General features: G+C 40.2%; 1 protein-coding gene and 1 long non-coding RNA gene across 3 annotated transcripts in view; one reads left to right on the top strand and one right to left on the bottom strand.

Annotated features, from left to right (window-relative positions):
* tmeff2a (transmembrane protein with EGF-like and two follistatin-like domains 2a) overlaps positions 1–12,492 on the bottom strand; it is a 162,453-nt gene that overhangs the window by 7,997 nt on the left and 141,964 nt on the right. The window contains exons 6-8 of one of the 2 annotated variants that reach the window (XM_066640950.1): positions 5,681–5,829; positions 3,813–3,872; positions 3,269–3,389 (exon numbers count right to left, since the gene is read on the bottom strand). In XM_066640950.1, coding sequence (XP_066497047.1) covers positions 3,269–3,389; positions 3,813–3,872; positions 5,681–5,829 — 330 coding nt within the window. Of the gene's footprint in view, positions 1–3,268; positions 3,393–3,812; positions 3,873–5,680; positions 5,830–12,492 lie in introns of both variants that reach the window. The other variant, XM_066640949.1, reaches the window with a different exon arrangement.
* LOC136663971 (uncharacterized) overlaps positions 1–12,492 on the top strand; it is a 63,227-nt gene that overhangs the window by 39,829 nt on the left and 10,906 nt on the right. The window lies entirely within an intron of this gene.

Raw genomic sequence — 12,492 nt, 5'->3', positions numbered from 1 at the left:
TTGTAAAATTGCATTTGTATTTTATTACCATTTTTTGGGAAATTCCCTTTTGTCTGAGGTGGGGAATGATAGAAAAGGTTTGAGAACCACTGGTTTAAAGGAACAGAACACTCTTAAAAATAATGGTGCTACAAAGAGTGATGCTAAGTGAAGAACCACTTTTTGCTAATACATGACACTGTGTCTAAAAGCATCTTTTCTAATGAGCCATTTTTGCTTTGGATTGGTGCACTCATTTTAAGGTGCACAGATTGTATAATCTCAGAACTATGCACTCTGGAGCAGCGGCACATGACCCCAAGGTCAGCATGCTCATCACCAAGCATCAGCTAGAGGGGTATAGAGCCTTCCAATGCTGTGGAGCAGTAGTACTGGGTTCTCTAGAGTGATGAAGCACCATTCAATATATCTGGGATGGACTGCTGTTTGTGATCTGAATCTAATTATCCAACAAAACAACCTGAACACACAGTGCAGTCAAATCCTCACAGCTCAGTGCCACCTTAAAAAAGAGCTAAGATTTTTTTGGGTGTGTATAACTTTAGTGTTTATTAGCAGTTAAATCCAGCGATCCAACTATATGAGTCGAATGCAGACCCCCCCCCAAGCAGTTTGCACACCCAGACAGTGAGCATATATCGTCCACTGGCATAAAAAGGCTAGCACACCACTGACTGTAGACTACTGCCGGTCAACCATTGGACCACTCAGATTACTGTCCTGTACAGGACATAACTAATTCTTAATCCCAAAGACTTTTATTCTGGAAAACAAACTAATACAAATATGTTACAAATACAACTATGAGAGATGTAATAATGAGTATAATAATGGATTTATTCTGATATAAAATGATTGTGTTAAAAATGTTGACACTGTGCTGGATTAAAATTATTTACTAATCTTATTTATAAAAGATAACAAAACAAACCTAATGAAGGAAAAAAATGTAAATTGGACTGTGAATGGAAAAGTGCTAAAATGTGGCATTTTGTCTAAAATTCTGTTTAATCACCAGCAGTCCGCCCAGAAAATGCTGTGCAAAACCCTAGTGGTCCTCTAACTTTGCCCTCAGTGGGTCCATCAGTGGTCTGCCGTCTCCTTGCTATTAGGACAATGCCAATTAGTGCGTACATGCAAATTCCTTAAAGGAAAGTCTGTTCAGACGGCTAGTGTCTTGGCAGCACCCTCTGCCATTTATTTCCACACACACAAGAGCAGGCCCCCAGCTATTTGAATAGATAGATTTGAAATCACAGGTAAAAACTGCACTAAAAAGTTTTCAATTTGTCTACACTGCCATTTCCAGCAGATGAACATGGAATTAGAATCAGAATCAAAATCACTTTATTGGCCACTGTGCTTGCACACAGAAGAATTTGTTCTCCACATTTAACCCAATCTGTGCAGTGAAACACACATGCAGTGAGCATACAGCCCTTGCCATGGTGCCCAGGAAAGAAGTTGGGGGTTAGGTGATATCCTCAAGGGCACTTCAGACTTGGTCTGCTGGCTCTAGGGATCGAACTGGCAACCTTCCAGTTATAAGCCCAGTTCCCTATCCACCAGGCCACAGCTGCCATTTATAGAAACTAATTAGAAATATTAATACTATAAAACATGAATGCAACATGCAGCAGTATTTTGAGGTGTGTGCTGAGTGTAACAAATATGTATTTAATAAAAGGCAAACTCCCTTCCCTGATAAACTAGAAGTTAATTTTATTTATAAAAATGAGCCTGATGTATTTCCACAGCTTTATCTTTTATATGTAAATGGCAAATACATGACTTTACATGAATGTTTTTTAGAAAACAACTTATGCTGTATATTGCACATTGAGTTTTCTCTCCACAATAAAAGTGGACTTTATTTTAACTAGTGACCAGTCTCATCTTCCTTCCTAATATCTCTGGTACTAATTTACTCATTTAAAATATAAAGTTAACAAAAATGTTGATGAAATTAGCAAATCCTTCCTCCAAATTATAGTTCCTCAACAAGTAGTTTGTTGCTACGTCACCGTAACGAACTCTACTGCACTGCACTCACTGCCCAGGCTTTGCTCACCGCTACGGTATCACTAACTTGCCGAGTAAACTACGTTATTTTTATCGGTATTAGTATTCTCGATGTAAAATGAAAACAGTTTATTGGTGCGGAACATGAATGGAAGCTAATTTAGCGGTGAAAAATGCGATGACGACGGATGAGCTGCAGCGTAGAGAGATTTTAGCAACGGTGTTCAGCGGACTGATAAGGTGGTTGTGAAAACCTTTGCTGTTGTCGTGAAATAATCAGAGTGTGCGGCCGGAACTAACTGTTGTTTAAATACAAATATATTTTAATTAATATTCCTGTCCTGTGTTTCTGAAATCACCGTGCTCTCTCTCTCTCTCATTCATTGGGGAGGTCATTGCTAAGAAACACCTGCTGAGTGTTCAGAGCACCTGTCAGACCAAAATCCCCTCTCTCCCAGTGTCCTCTTCCTGCTTTTCCCTCTCTCCTTCTCCTGTATCTGTATCTTTCTCTCTCTCTCATCCTTCCCCACATCTCACTCCTTCTCCCTCTCTGTTATTCCCCAGCTAACTCCCCCCACCCATCTATATCCTTTACTCCTCCTTTTCCCCAACTCTCCCCTCTCAAATCTTTTTCTCAATTATCTCTCCATCTTTTCCTCTTTCCATCTTTCCCCCATCTCTCCTTCTCCTCCACTAACTCTTCTCCATCTCTTTCCTCGTGCATCACTTCATACACCTTTCTTCTGTTGTTCCCCACCCCTCTCGTTATTCCCCAACTCCCTCAGCCTCTTTGCACTTCTCTATTTTCTTCCTTCTTTCTTTCCCCCATCTCTTGGTATATCTTTTGTCTACTTACCCCCTCACACTCCATGCATCACTTTGAACTAATTTCTCTCTCTCTCCTGCTTTTTCTCCTCATCTCCCTCTCTTCCATCATTATATCCTGTTCCCCCTCTGCATTTCTTTCTCCCCATCTTTCACTGTCTCCCTCCTTGCTATCTTCCACTCCCGTTTTGTTCTGCCTCCTTGCCCTCTTTCTCTCTCACTCACTGTATCTCATTTCCTCTCCTTACTCATTCCACTTTGCTGTCCTCATTTTTTTTTCTCCATAACTACACCTTCCATGCTTTCCGCTGATTCTATCTGATCTCTTTTGTTCTCTTCAGTTTACAATAGAAAAATTAACAGCAGGGGGCGCCCAAGAACTGTATATCGAGTGTGTGTGTGTGTGTGTGTGTGTGTTTACCTGCACGATGGTGTGGAGAGCATGTTGGGATATTCACAGTCTCCATGGACGCAGTAGTTTTTGTAGTGGTCAGGACAGGGGATGTAAAGTCCTCGTGCCACTTCTGATGCATCAGGCTTTTCTACTACAATACACGCGCACACACACACACACACACACACACACACACAATCACTATAAAAGGCTGGAGCTTGTATGAGTTCTACCACAAAGAATCAAACATTTTGAAACTGATTATTTATAAGGGAAAAAATTACAGTCTTTTACTAACTTTTTTTAAATATATAATTTGGAACTAAAGAGCCATTTCCATTTGGAAAAATTCCATTATGAATGGATTTACATTACGTTTTTATTTTTCATCATGTAACTATCAGAGCTGACAATGTAATGTAATTTTAAAAGATCCTCAGATAGTAATGCATCAGTGTTTTATTTGGATTCTGTTTTGTTTTCATTTCATTTTTCTTACAATACCCTGTAGTCACCTCTCTGCAGTAAATGTTATTTGCAAAATACATTTTAGGTTGAGAGTGGTATTCACCTGGGTAGTCGGCTCTGGCGTAGTGTCCGTCTCCAGGTTTGTTTCCTGTTATCATGTCGCCTGTTGGTTAAAACAAGGTCAAAGATCTTTTTAAGTACACTGTAATAGGAATGGATATTTAATCATTAAGCTATAACTGCAATTGTCATTTAGCCATTAAACTGTAATTTAAATTGTCATTTCGTCAGCATCTGTGCCACAGCTGCTGAACAACTGACTCTGGTGATGTTAGTGCCCTCATTAATGGCACTTTTTGCTTAAACAGTACATTTAGCCAACTGTCTGTCCACAGCAGGTGGCCACTAAGCAACAGAACTCCAAAATACTTCAGATCTAATGCATCTGCTATATGCTTTATCTTTTATTGCATGTGTGTGTTTCCTGTTATACAGTATAAAAACATCAAGAATTACATACAGATTTCTCCTCACCCCTTATGAAGACATGTTTGTTTGCTTCTTTAGTTTTGCACAAGAGCTACCAGGCTAATGTGGTTTAAAAATTAAATGTATACAAGTAGGTTGGCATGGTGGTACAGCAGGTAGTGTCGCTGTCACACTCCGGGTGACTGTAAGTTGTTTGGTGTGGTCTCCCCGTGTCTACGTGGGTTGCCTCCAGGTGCTCCGGTTTCCTCCCACAGTCCAAAAACACACGTTAGTAGGTGGTTTGGCGACTCAAAAGTGTCCGTATGCGTGACTATGTGAGTGTGTGTCGCCCTGTGAAGGACTGGAACCCCCTCCAGGGTGTGTCCCTGCCTTGTGCCTAGTGATTCCGGGTAGGCTCCGGACCCACCATGACCATGAACTGGATTAGTGGTTACAGACAATGAATGAATGAATATATACATATATACATATTTCCACCAATTAGCATCACCCAAACTCTGTAACTTATGCTGTGGTCCAGCTGAATTTGGATATTGGATTTTCAAATGGCCACCACATGTCAGATTTCCTACTCAAAGTAGGGGGCGCCTCACTAGAACCGAGTTCAGAATCCAAGATGTCTGCTCGCATATCAACAGTGTGTAAAAGCAGTAGTATCCTACAGTTTATTAGCACCTACTATCTGTGTCTCAATATATCAGTTGTACACACAGTACTGTCACTCCTGTATAGGAATGTGTTTCCATGGTGTTTGAATGTGTGAAACGTTAAACAACATTATCAATTGGTATTGGTAAAATACATACATGGGGAGTATTGAATGATTTGAGACTAAATCTGTTTCTTTCATGCTTCGTCATGTTTTGATATCCTTCTTGAAGAGGTACTATGGCCCCCTGCTGGACCGGCATGATAATGCAGCTGTATATGTATCCATCTGGTCAAGGATATTTTCAAAAATGGAGGGAGGAAAATCTCAGTTTTTAAAGAATAATTTGGATCTGTGTGTCTCAAATGATTAATTAGTAACACTCTTGCCTTTCAGTCTTAAGTTACCATTCTCAGTGCAGATTGTTGGCCAGAGTGGTGTTTGGGAGGTGAAGCACTGGAACTGTATTCTCTGGAGAGTATACACTCCATCCCACACCTTTGGGAGGAGTTGGGATTCAAAAATAATCATACAGCCTGACCTCACTAATGATTTTGTAGCTGAAGAGAGTCACATTCTCACATCTAAAGTAAAGCCTTCCCAGACAAATAGTCTGTCACTGCTGCAAAGGGGGGACAGACACCCTATTAATAGCTCTGACATCATGCGCAGACATTTGGACATATAAAAGAAAGAAGAAAGCGGGTTTTGTGTGGCTGTCAAAATGTGGAAACTTGTAAAAATGTAGTTTTTCCTTGCCATAACAGCAGAGATAGGAGATGGAGGTAGGAATCATATAGAAATATTATGAAGGAGGAAAGTGGTGTCCTCGCCTTGACAGTGGCCCAGGAATTTGACTTCGATCCGCTCCTGCCTCTGGCACGATGCCTCCTTCACCTGGCAGGGGTTATCATAGGAGCGGCCGTCTGAGGCACACACTGGGTTGAAGCTTATGTGGGAACAGTCAATGTTACACACACACCTGAGGGAAGAAATGACAACAATGGTTATTCTTTTCCATGTGTTGGCAGCAGGAGGAGGTGTTATTTATTTACTTGAGAGATGCTATTTATATTAAAGCAGTGGCCAGTTGTTTTTTCTGTCATAAAAACAATTATATATACACATACACATACATACATTGATCAGCCTTGTTTCTACACTCACTGTTCTTTCCGCTCCACTGACAATACAGGAGCCCTTTGCAGTTCTACAATTACAGGCTGTAGTCCATCTAGGGCTGGACAATTATTCAATATCAATATACTGTATATTGCAATATAAAATGTTTCTGAAACAATGTGATTTTTAAACACATTTTCAATATTTCGATGTTTCAGTATTATACGTTATTTACAGCATCTATTACTGACTGATGCTCATTACAGAGCGAATCCCAGTTCACTGCCCTCAGTTTTAACGTTAGTTTAAAAATATTAATATTGACAAGGCCAAGTTGTTTATGTTTGATGGTGATGTCAAGGTTCTTGTTTTTTTCTGTGGCTTTTGTATCGATATTGGAATTATCGACTGAAATTTTGGCCATATCTTCAATACACCTGTTGCTTTGCATACTTGTTAGTGTGCTTTCTCCCTGTTCTTCATCAGCACTGCGTCAGATCCACTCATAAAACCACAAAATACACAAACACCGCTACCATGTCAGTGTCACTGCTGTGCTAAGAACAATCCAACACAGAAATTATTCTTGTTCTCTGGTGGTCCCCCTAAGTGTTCTGATCATTACAACTGATGCAATCAGAGCAACTGATGCACTACACTGTGTAATTGTAGCACTACAGAGTTTTCCTATGTAGTCAATACAGTTGACAGAACAGACAAAACACTCCTGGGTAAGGAAGCTGACTTTCACTTTATTAATTTTTTTTTTTTTTTTGTCTATTACCATTCTTAGGCCAAGAGATATATGACAGTGTAAAAAAATGTCAGCTCACCATCCACTTTATTAGAAACTTTTTACTTCCATTTATCACTCCACTCCATTCAACAATGGTCAGTTTCTGACCGCAAGATCTTAGTTGTCATGGTAATATTTGGGTTGTCAAGATGAGGTTTTAAAACACATCAGTGGCTGTGTGTACATGTGCTGAACACACACACACAGTCACGGTGTTCTGGGAAGGTTATTATGTATAGCTATTTACATATCTATTGTTCTTTGGTTTAAAGGAACTTTTAAGTAGTATTCTTACGTAAAATTATCCATTATCTGTAACCGCTTATCCAATTTTAGGGTCGCGGGGGGTCCAGAGCCTACCTGGAATCATTGGGCGCAAAGCGGGAATACACCCTGGAGGGGGCGCCAGTCCTTCACAGGGCAACACAGACACACACACATTCACACCTACGGACACTTTCGAGTCGCCAATCCACCTGCAACGTGTGATTTTGGACTGTGGAAGGAAACCGGAGCACCCGGAGGAAACCCACGCGGACACGGGGAGAACACACCAACTCCTCACAGACAGTCACCCGGAGCGGGAATCGAACCCACAACCTCCAGGCCCCTGGAGCTGTGTGACTGCGACACTACCTGCTGCGCCACCGTGCCGCCCTCTTACCTAAAATTACAGCTTCAAAATCATTATGATGCTTCACTGACCTGTAATAGGGTGAATAGTGCCTCTGTGTTGTTGCTACTCTGGGCTCATCAATGCAGAAACTGCACTATGTAACTTATTGGAGGAGTGTAGGAAACCACTCCATCCCTTCACTCTTGTTTTCAGATCTGTGCTGTAAAAGTTAATTACACTCTACAACTGTAGGAAGACACTCAGTAGCAAAGATACCAATTTAGTGTTCCTTTAACAGATTATTTAAAGTACTATTAATCTTGTTTAATCAGTCAAAATAATGAATTTGTCTCAGTATATTTACTCAACTTCAACTGACAGATATACATGAATATTTTCTATTGTGATTGAGATGTTATTTGTATTATTAATGATTTATAAGGCGACATGTAGTAGGCTGTGTCAGTGCTTGGTTGAGAGTGGGTGGTCCACCGTAAAGTATTCAGTCACTAACAACACTCTGGCATGAAAATTAACACCACCACAAAATATTAATCAACAGAGCCTCAAACTATAAATGGACAGTGAGTGGACAACAATTTCAAGCATTCAGCCTGTGTCTGTTGTTTATGATGTTATCAATTAGGTGTCTAGCCGCTTTCTCCTCATGTCTGAACAAAAATCACCATTGCATGGCTGTCAGCATGGCTATGAATAAACAGAAGCCTTTAGAAGCCTCAGCTTCCATTTATGAAGTGTAACTGTGTTAAGGTCAGTCTTTTCTCCAACACCCTGAAAGAGACGCACAATAAAAAACATCGGCGTCTCTGCCAAATGCCTGCATTAGCGAGGAGAGTAATAAAGATTAGCCTACGTGACACTTGAGGATAACCAAATGGGTTCTGAAGAATGATGAGCCACAGATTTGTTTGCTGTGTTCACCACTGTGGAAAATATTTTACTTAGTTAATGTGCTGAAAATGAACAGGAATGGACACAAATTAAGCAGAATTAGCACATGGCTAATATCTTGTTCCCCATATTTCAGTTGTGTGAGGACTTGGGGCACAATGTGCTTTTTAGGCATGAAATGAGTGGTTGCACAGCCATGCCACATTGGGTTGCCTTGCAGAAAGGTGGTTACACAACTCTGCCCCATTGGCCAGCCTCATAAAAGACAGCCCCAACTGTCTTTTATTTCTACTGATTTTGACAATTTTGTTATTGCTGGTGACTTTAACATACATACTGACAATCCCAAGGACAGTCTTGCCAAGGAACTACACGCCATATTGGAGTCTTTTGGCCTTTCACAGCATGTTACAGGGAGTACATATTGTCATGGTCACACAATGGATGTCGTTATCTCAAAGAGTCTCAACATATCGGCCACTGTGAAGGATGTCGCATTGTCAGATCACTACCATGTTCTTTGATATGTGGGCCTCACCAGTCATCACGGAGAGAAGGGTTTGTGTCAAGAAAAGGATTGTTAAAGACTGCACAGCTACACTTTTCATGAGCAAAATGTGCACTACGCCATGTGAACAATCTGACTCTGTTGATGATCTGCTGAATAGTTCAAATATGGTAAGAGTTATGGATGAGATTGTGCATGTTAGAGTGAAGGCTATGTCTTGCAATCAGAAAATACCATTGAGAAACGCTTCTGTTGTTCAAATCCAAAAGAGGGAATGTCACAAGGCAGAATGCAGACGTAAAAAGAGTCTTCATATTCACAAAGAAATCTACAAAGATAGGCTACATGAATACAACATGGCAATATGCAAAACACGACAATCCTATTTCTCTAGCATCATCAACAACAAAAACAACAACAAACTCCTCTTCACCTTGGTCGACAGACTTACAAACTCGCCCACAGCAATGGCCCCTGAATTAGTATCAACTGATGAGTTTGCATTCTTTTTAACACTAAAATACAGAATATCAGACGAGTGATTAGTACATCCATATCCAACAATGAGTGTCTCTACCCTCTCCATCACTTCATAAAGACACCTTAGCTAAAATGTCAGAGTTTAGTACAGTTAATAATGAAATTTTAATTGACACAGTCATCTCAAACCATGCACTTGCAGAGTCTTACTCCACATTGTAAACACCTCGCTCATGTCAGGGGTCTTTCCGAGCTCACTAAAAACTGCAGTTGTAAAGCCTATTCTAAAAAAGAAAAACTTAGAATCATCTCATAAGTAACTACAGACCAATTTCTAATTTACAGTTCACTGGCAAAATCATTGAGAAAATAGTTTTCAGGCAAGTCAATAGCTTCTTGTCCTTAAACAGCAGCCTAGACAAATTCCAGTGAGGGGTTCCGGTCTAATCACAACACAGAGACTGCTCTAATTAAGGTAATTAATGACATTCGCTTAAATTACTTAGGCTGGACAGGTATCTGTTCTATTACTTCTTGACCTCAATGCTGCCTTTGATACCATTGACCATAAGATTCTTATAGATGGACACTTAAACTGGGTTGGACTCTCAGGAACAGTCTTAAAGTGGTTCATTTCATACCTGCAAGGCAGGAACTACTTTGTAGAAATAGAAAATAATATTTCTGAGAACATGCCAGTGCCCTGTGGTGTTCCCCAGGGTTTTATTCTTGGTCCAATTTTATTTAATTTATACATGTTTCCTCTTGGCCAGATTCTACATGACTATGGGCTGTCCTATCACAGCTATGCATATGGTGCTCAGATTTACATGTCCCTGTCCCCAAATGACTCTGGTCCAGCTGATTCATTAAGCAGGTGCCTTGAACACATCACTAACTGGAAGGGACACAACTCTCTGCTGTTGAATTAAGATAAAACAGAGATTATTCTATTTGGGAACAGCAGTGAGAGACAGATTGGCTACGTATCTGGACTTGAGGGCCCTTAAATCTAAAGAACTGGCTCACAACCTTGGTGTATTAATGGACTCAGATCTCAGTTTTAGTAGTCATATTAAAGCGGTTACTAATCAGCATTTTACCATCTTAAGAATATCAGTAAAATTACAGATTTTCTGACTAAACCAGACCTGGAGAAACTTATCCATGCTTTTATTTCTATCAGGACTCACTACTGCAATGCTCTCTTAACTGGACTTCCAAAAAAGACCATTAAACAGCTTCAGCTGATTCAAAATGCAGAGTTCTCACTAGGAGCAAAAGAAGAGATCACATCACCCCCATTCTCACATCTTTACACTGGATACCAGTCTGTTACAGAATAGATTTTAAGGTGTTGTTACTGGTTTATAAATGTCTTAATGGTGTAGGACCAGCATATTTATCAGATCTGCTACAGAGATATGAAGCGAGCAGCAATCTCAGATCTTTAGAAACTAGTCAGTTAGTCCTGCCTCAGATGAAAACTAAACATGGAGAAGCAGCGTTTAGTTACTATTCCGCTCTTAAATGGAAACAGCTGACTGAGAATATTAGAAGAGCCCCGACTTTAGCCACTTTTAAATCAAGACATAAAACATTCCTGTTTGAGCAGGCTTACAACTCAGTTTATTCTGTAATACCACTTCAGTTATTTTCTTTTATTGTATCATTTTTTAAAATTGTTTTAATTATTTGTATCATGTATTGCCTCAGTATTATGGCTCATGCTTTACTGACTTTGGTTAGCTTCAAAGCTAGTGGTTACACAATTTCGACCCCACTCCTCAGCCTTAAAGGCTGATGTTTACCCAGATTTATATGGTGAGGTCCTTTTACTGACAGGCTAATATACTGCTTTATCTCTCTTTTGTATGCAAGCCTTAGGATTGTATCTCCAGTCCACACAGATCTGGATGTTTTTGAAAATATTTTCATCCAGATGAACATGAAAATGGTTGCATTGTCATGCCAGTCCTGTAGGGGGACCATAAAGAATGACATTAAAACACCACAATGCATGAGAGAAACACTAAGGTTTAATCCAGAAACACCCATTTCCAGTGACCTAAAACACTGTTTTCTTGTGAACGGCTGGTCAAAACTCAGATAAAAACATTTGTTTTAAAAAAAATCTGTGTGAGTCTGTGTGGACAGAGTAACAGACAGTCGGATCAGCTTAAAAGAGTCTTAAACTAGAGTTTATACTCCCAAACCCTAAATTGTTAGCTTTGTAGGCTAGTCATTACAGCACAGCCCCCATAGATCAGCCTCACGGGCTGGTAATTACACACCTCCAGTCTCACTCCAGTCCACCAAGGTAATTCCTGTATACTCTGCCTTGCAGGCTGGTGATGACACATCTCTGCTTGGACTGGTCAGCGTTTTAGCCTCTGAGGAGCTAGTTACGCAACTCTAGTGTCAGCTTCATAGGCCTCAAATTATAGTACTCCACATCATTAGCACAAGATGCATTTTAATCATGAAGGCCCTTGTTTGCCTAAGAGGGTGTTGAAACATCTCCCCCCAATCAGTCTGCTTCAGAGGCAACCCTGTTGCAGTGAGATACATTTTTACTTATGAAGGGTCTTTTTAGCTTTGCAGATCTGATGTTACATATCTATCCCTCTTGGATCCCACTGGTCAGCCTTACAGCCTTAGAGGCTATTACTCAAATAAATCAGAATTAGACAGCTCTAGTTATACTTTTATATAATGAAATATTTTTTTAGTCTTACAGGCTGTTGGTTACTCAAATGTTTCCTGGTAGATCAATGTCATAGCCTTATAGAGGGCATCATAAAATGGTGGATCTTGGTCAGGACTTGGACAAAGTGATGGTTTTACCCAGATCTGTGACAAATTACTAATAAATTAATGAGGGGGAAAAAAACATTCATAATGAGAGTTAAACCTTTGGCGTCTGCTGTCCTGTTGACATTACCTTTGACAGCAGGCAGCTGAATTCTCACCTGTGTCTTTACATCTGTCTCATAAGTATTCAATGTGTGAGCCAGTGGCTTTAACACTGAAGTAGAGTGTCACTTAAGGATTCTAACTTTTTAAAGCAGAGGTCTTCAAATCCAGACATTGGATCTATGTTGCAGGTTGGAATTTTAAAATGGGCAGCCAGCATGACACTACACCCAGCCAATCAGGTAAACTAGCAGTGTCAGCTATAGCAGTGGTTCTCAGTCCTGATGGGCCACTG

The sequence above is a fragment of the Hoplias malabaricus genome, chromosome 12 (genome assembly GCF_029633855.1).
Source record: "Hoplias malabaricus isolate fHopMal1 chromosome 12, fHopMal1.hap1, whole genome shotgun sequence".
Classification (NCBI taxonomy): domain Eukaryota; kingdom Metazoa; phylum Chordata; class Actinopteri; order Characiformes; family Erythrinidae; genus Hoplias; species Hoplias malabaricus.
Note: the sequence above shows the minus strand (reverse complement) of the source record. Positions and strands in the feature narration are given on the sequence as shown.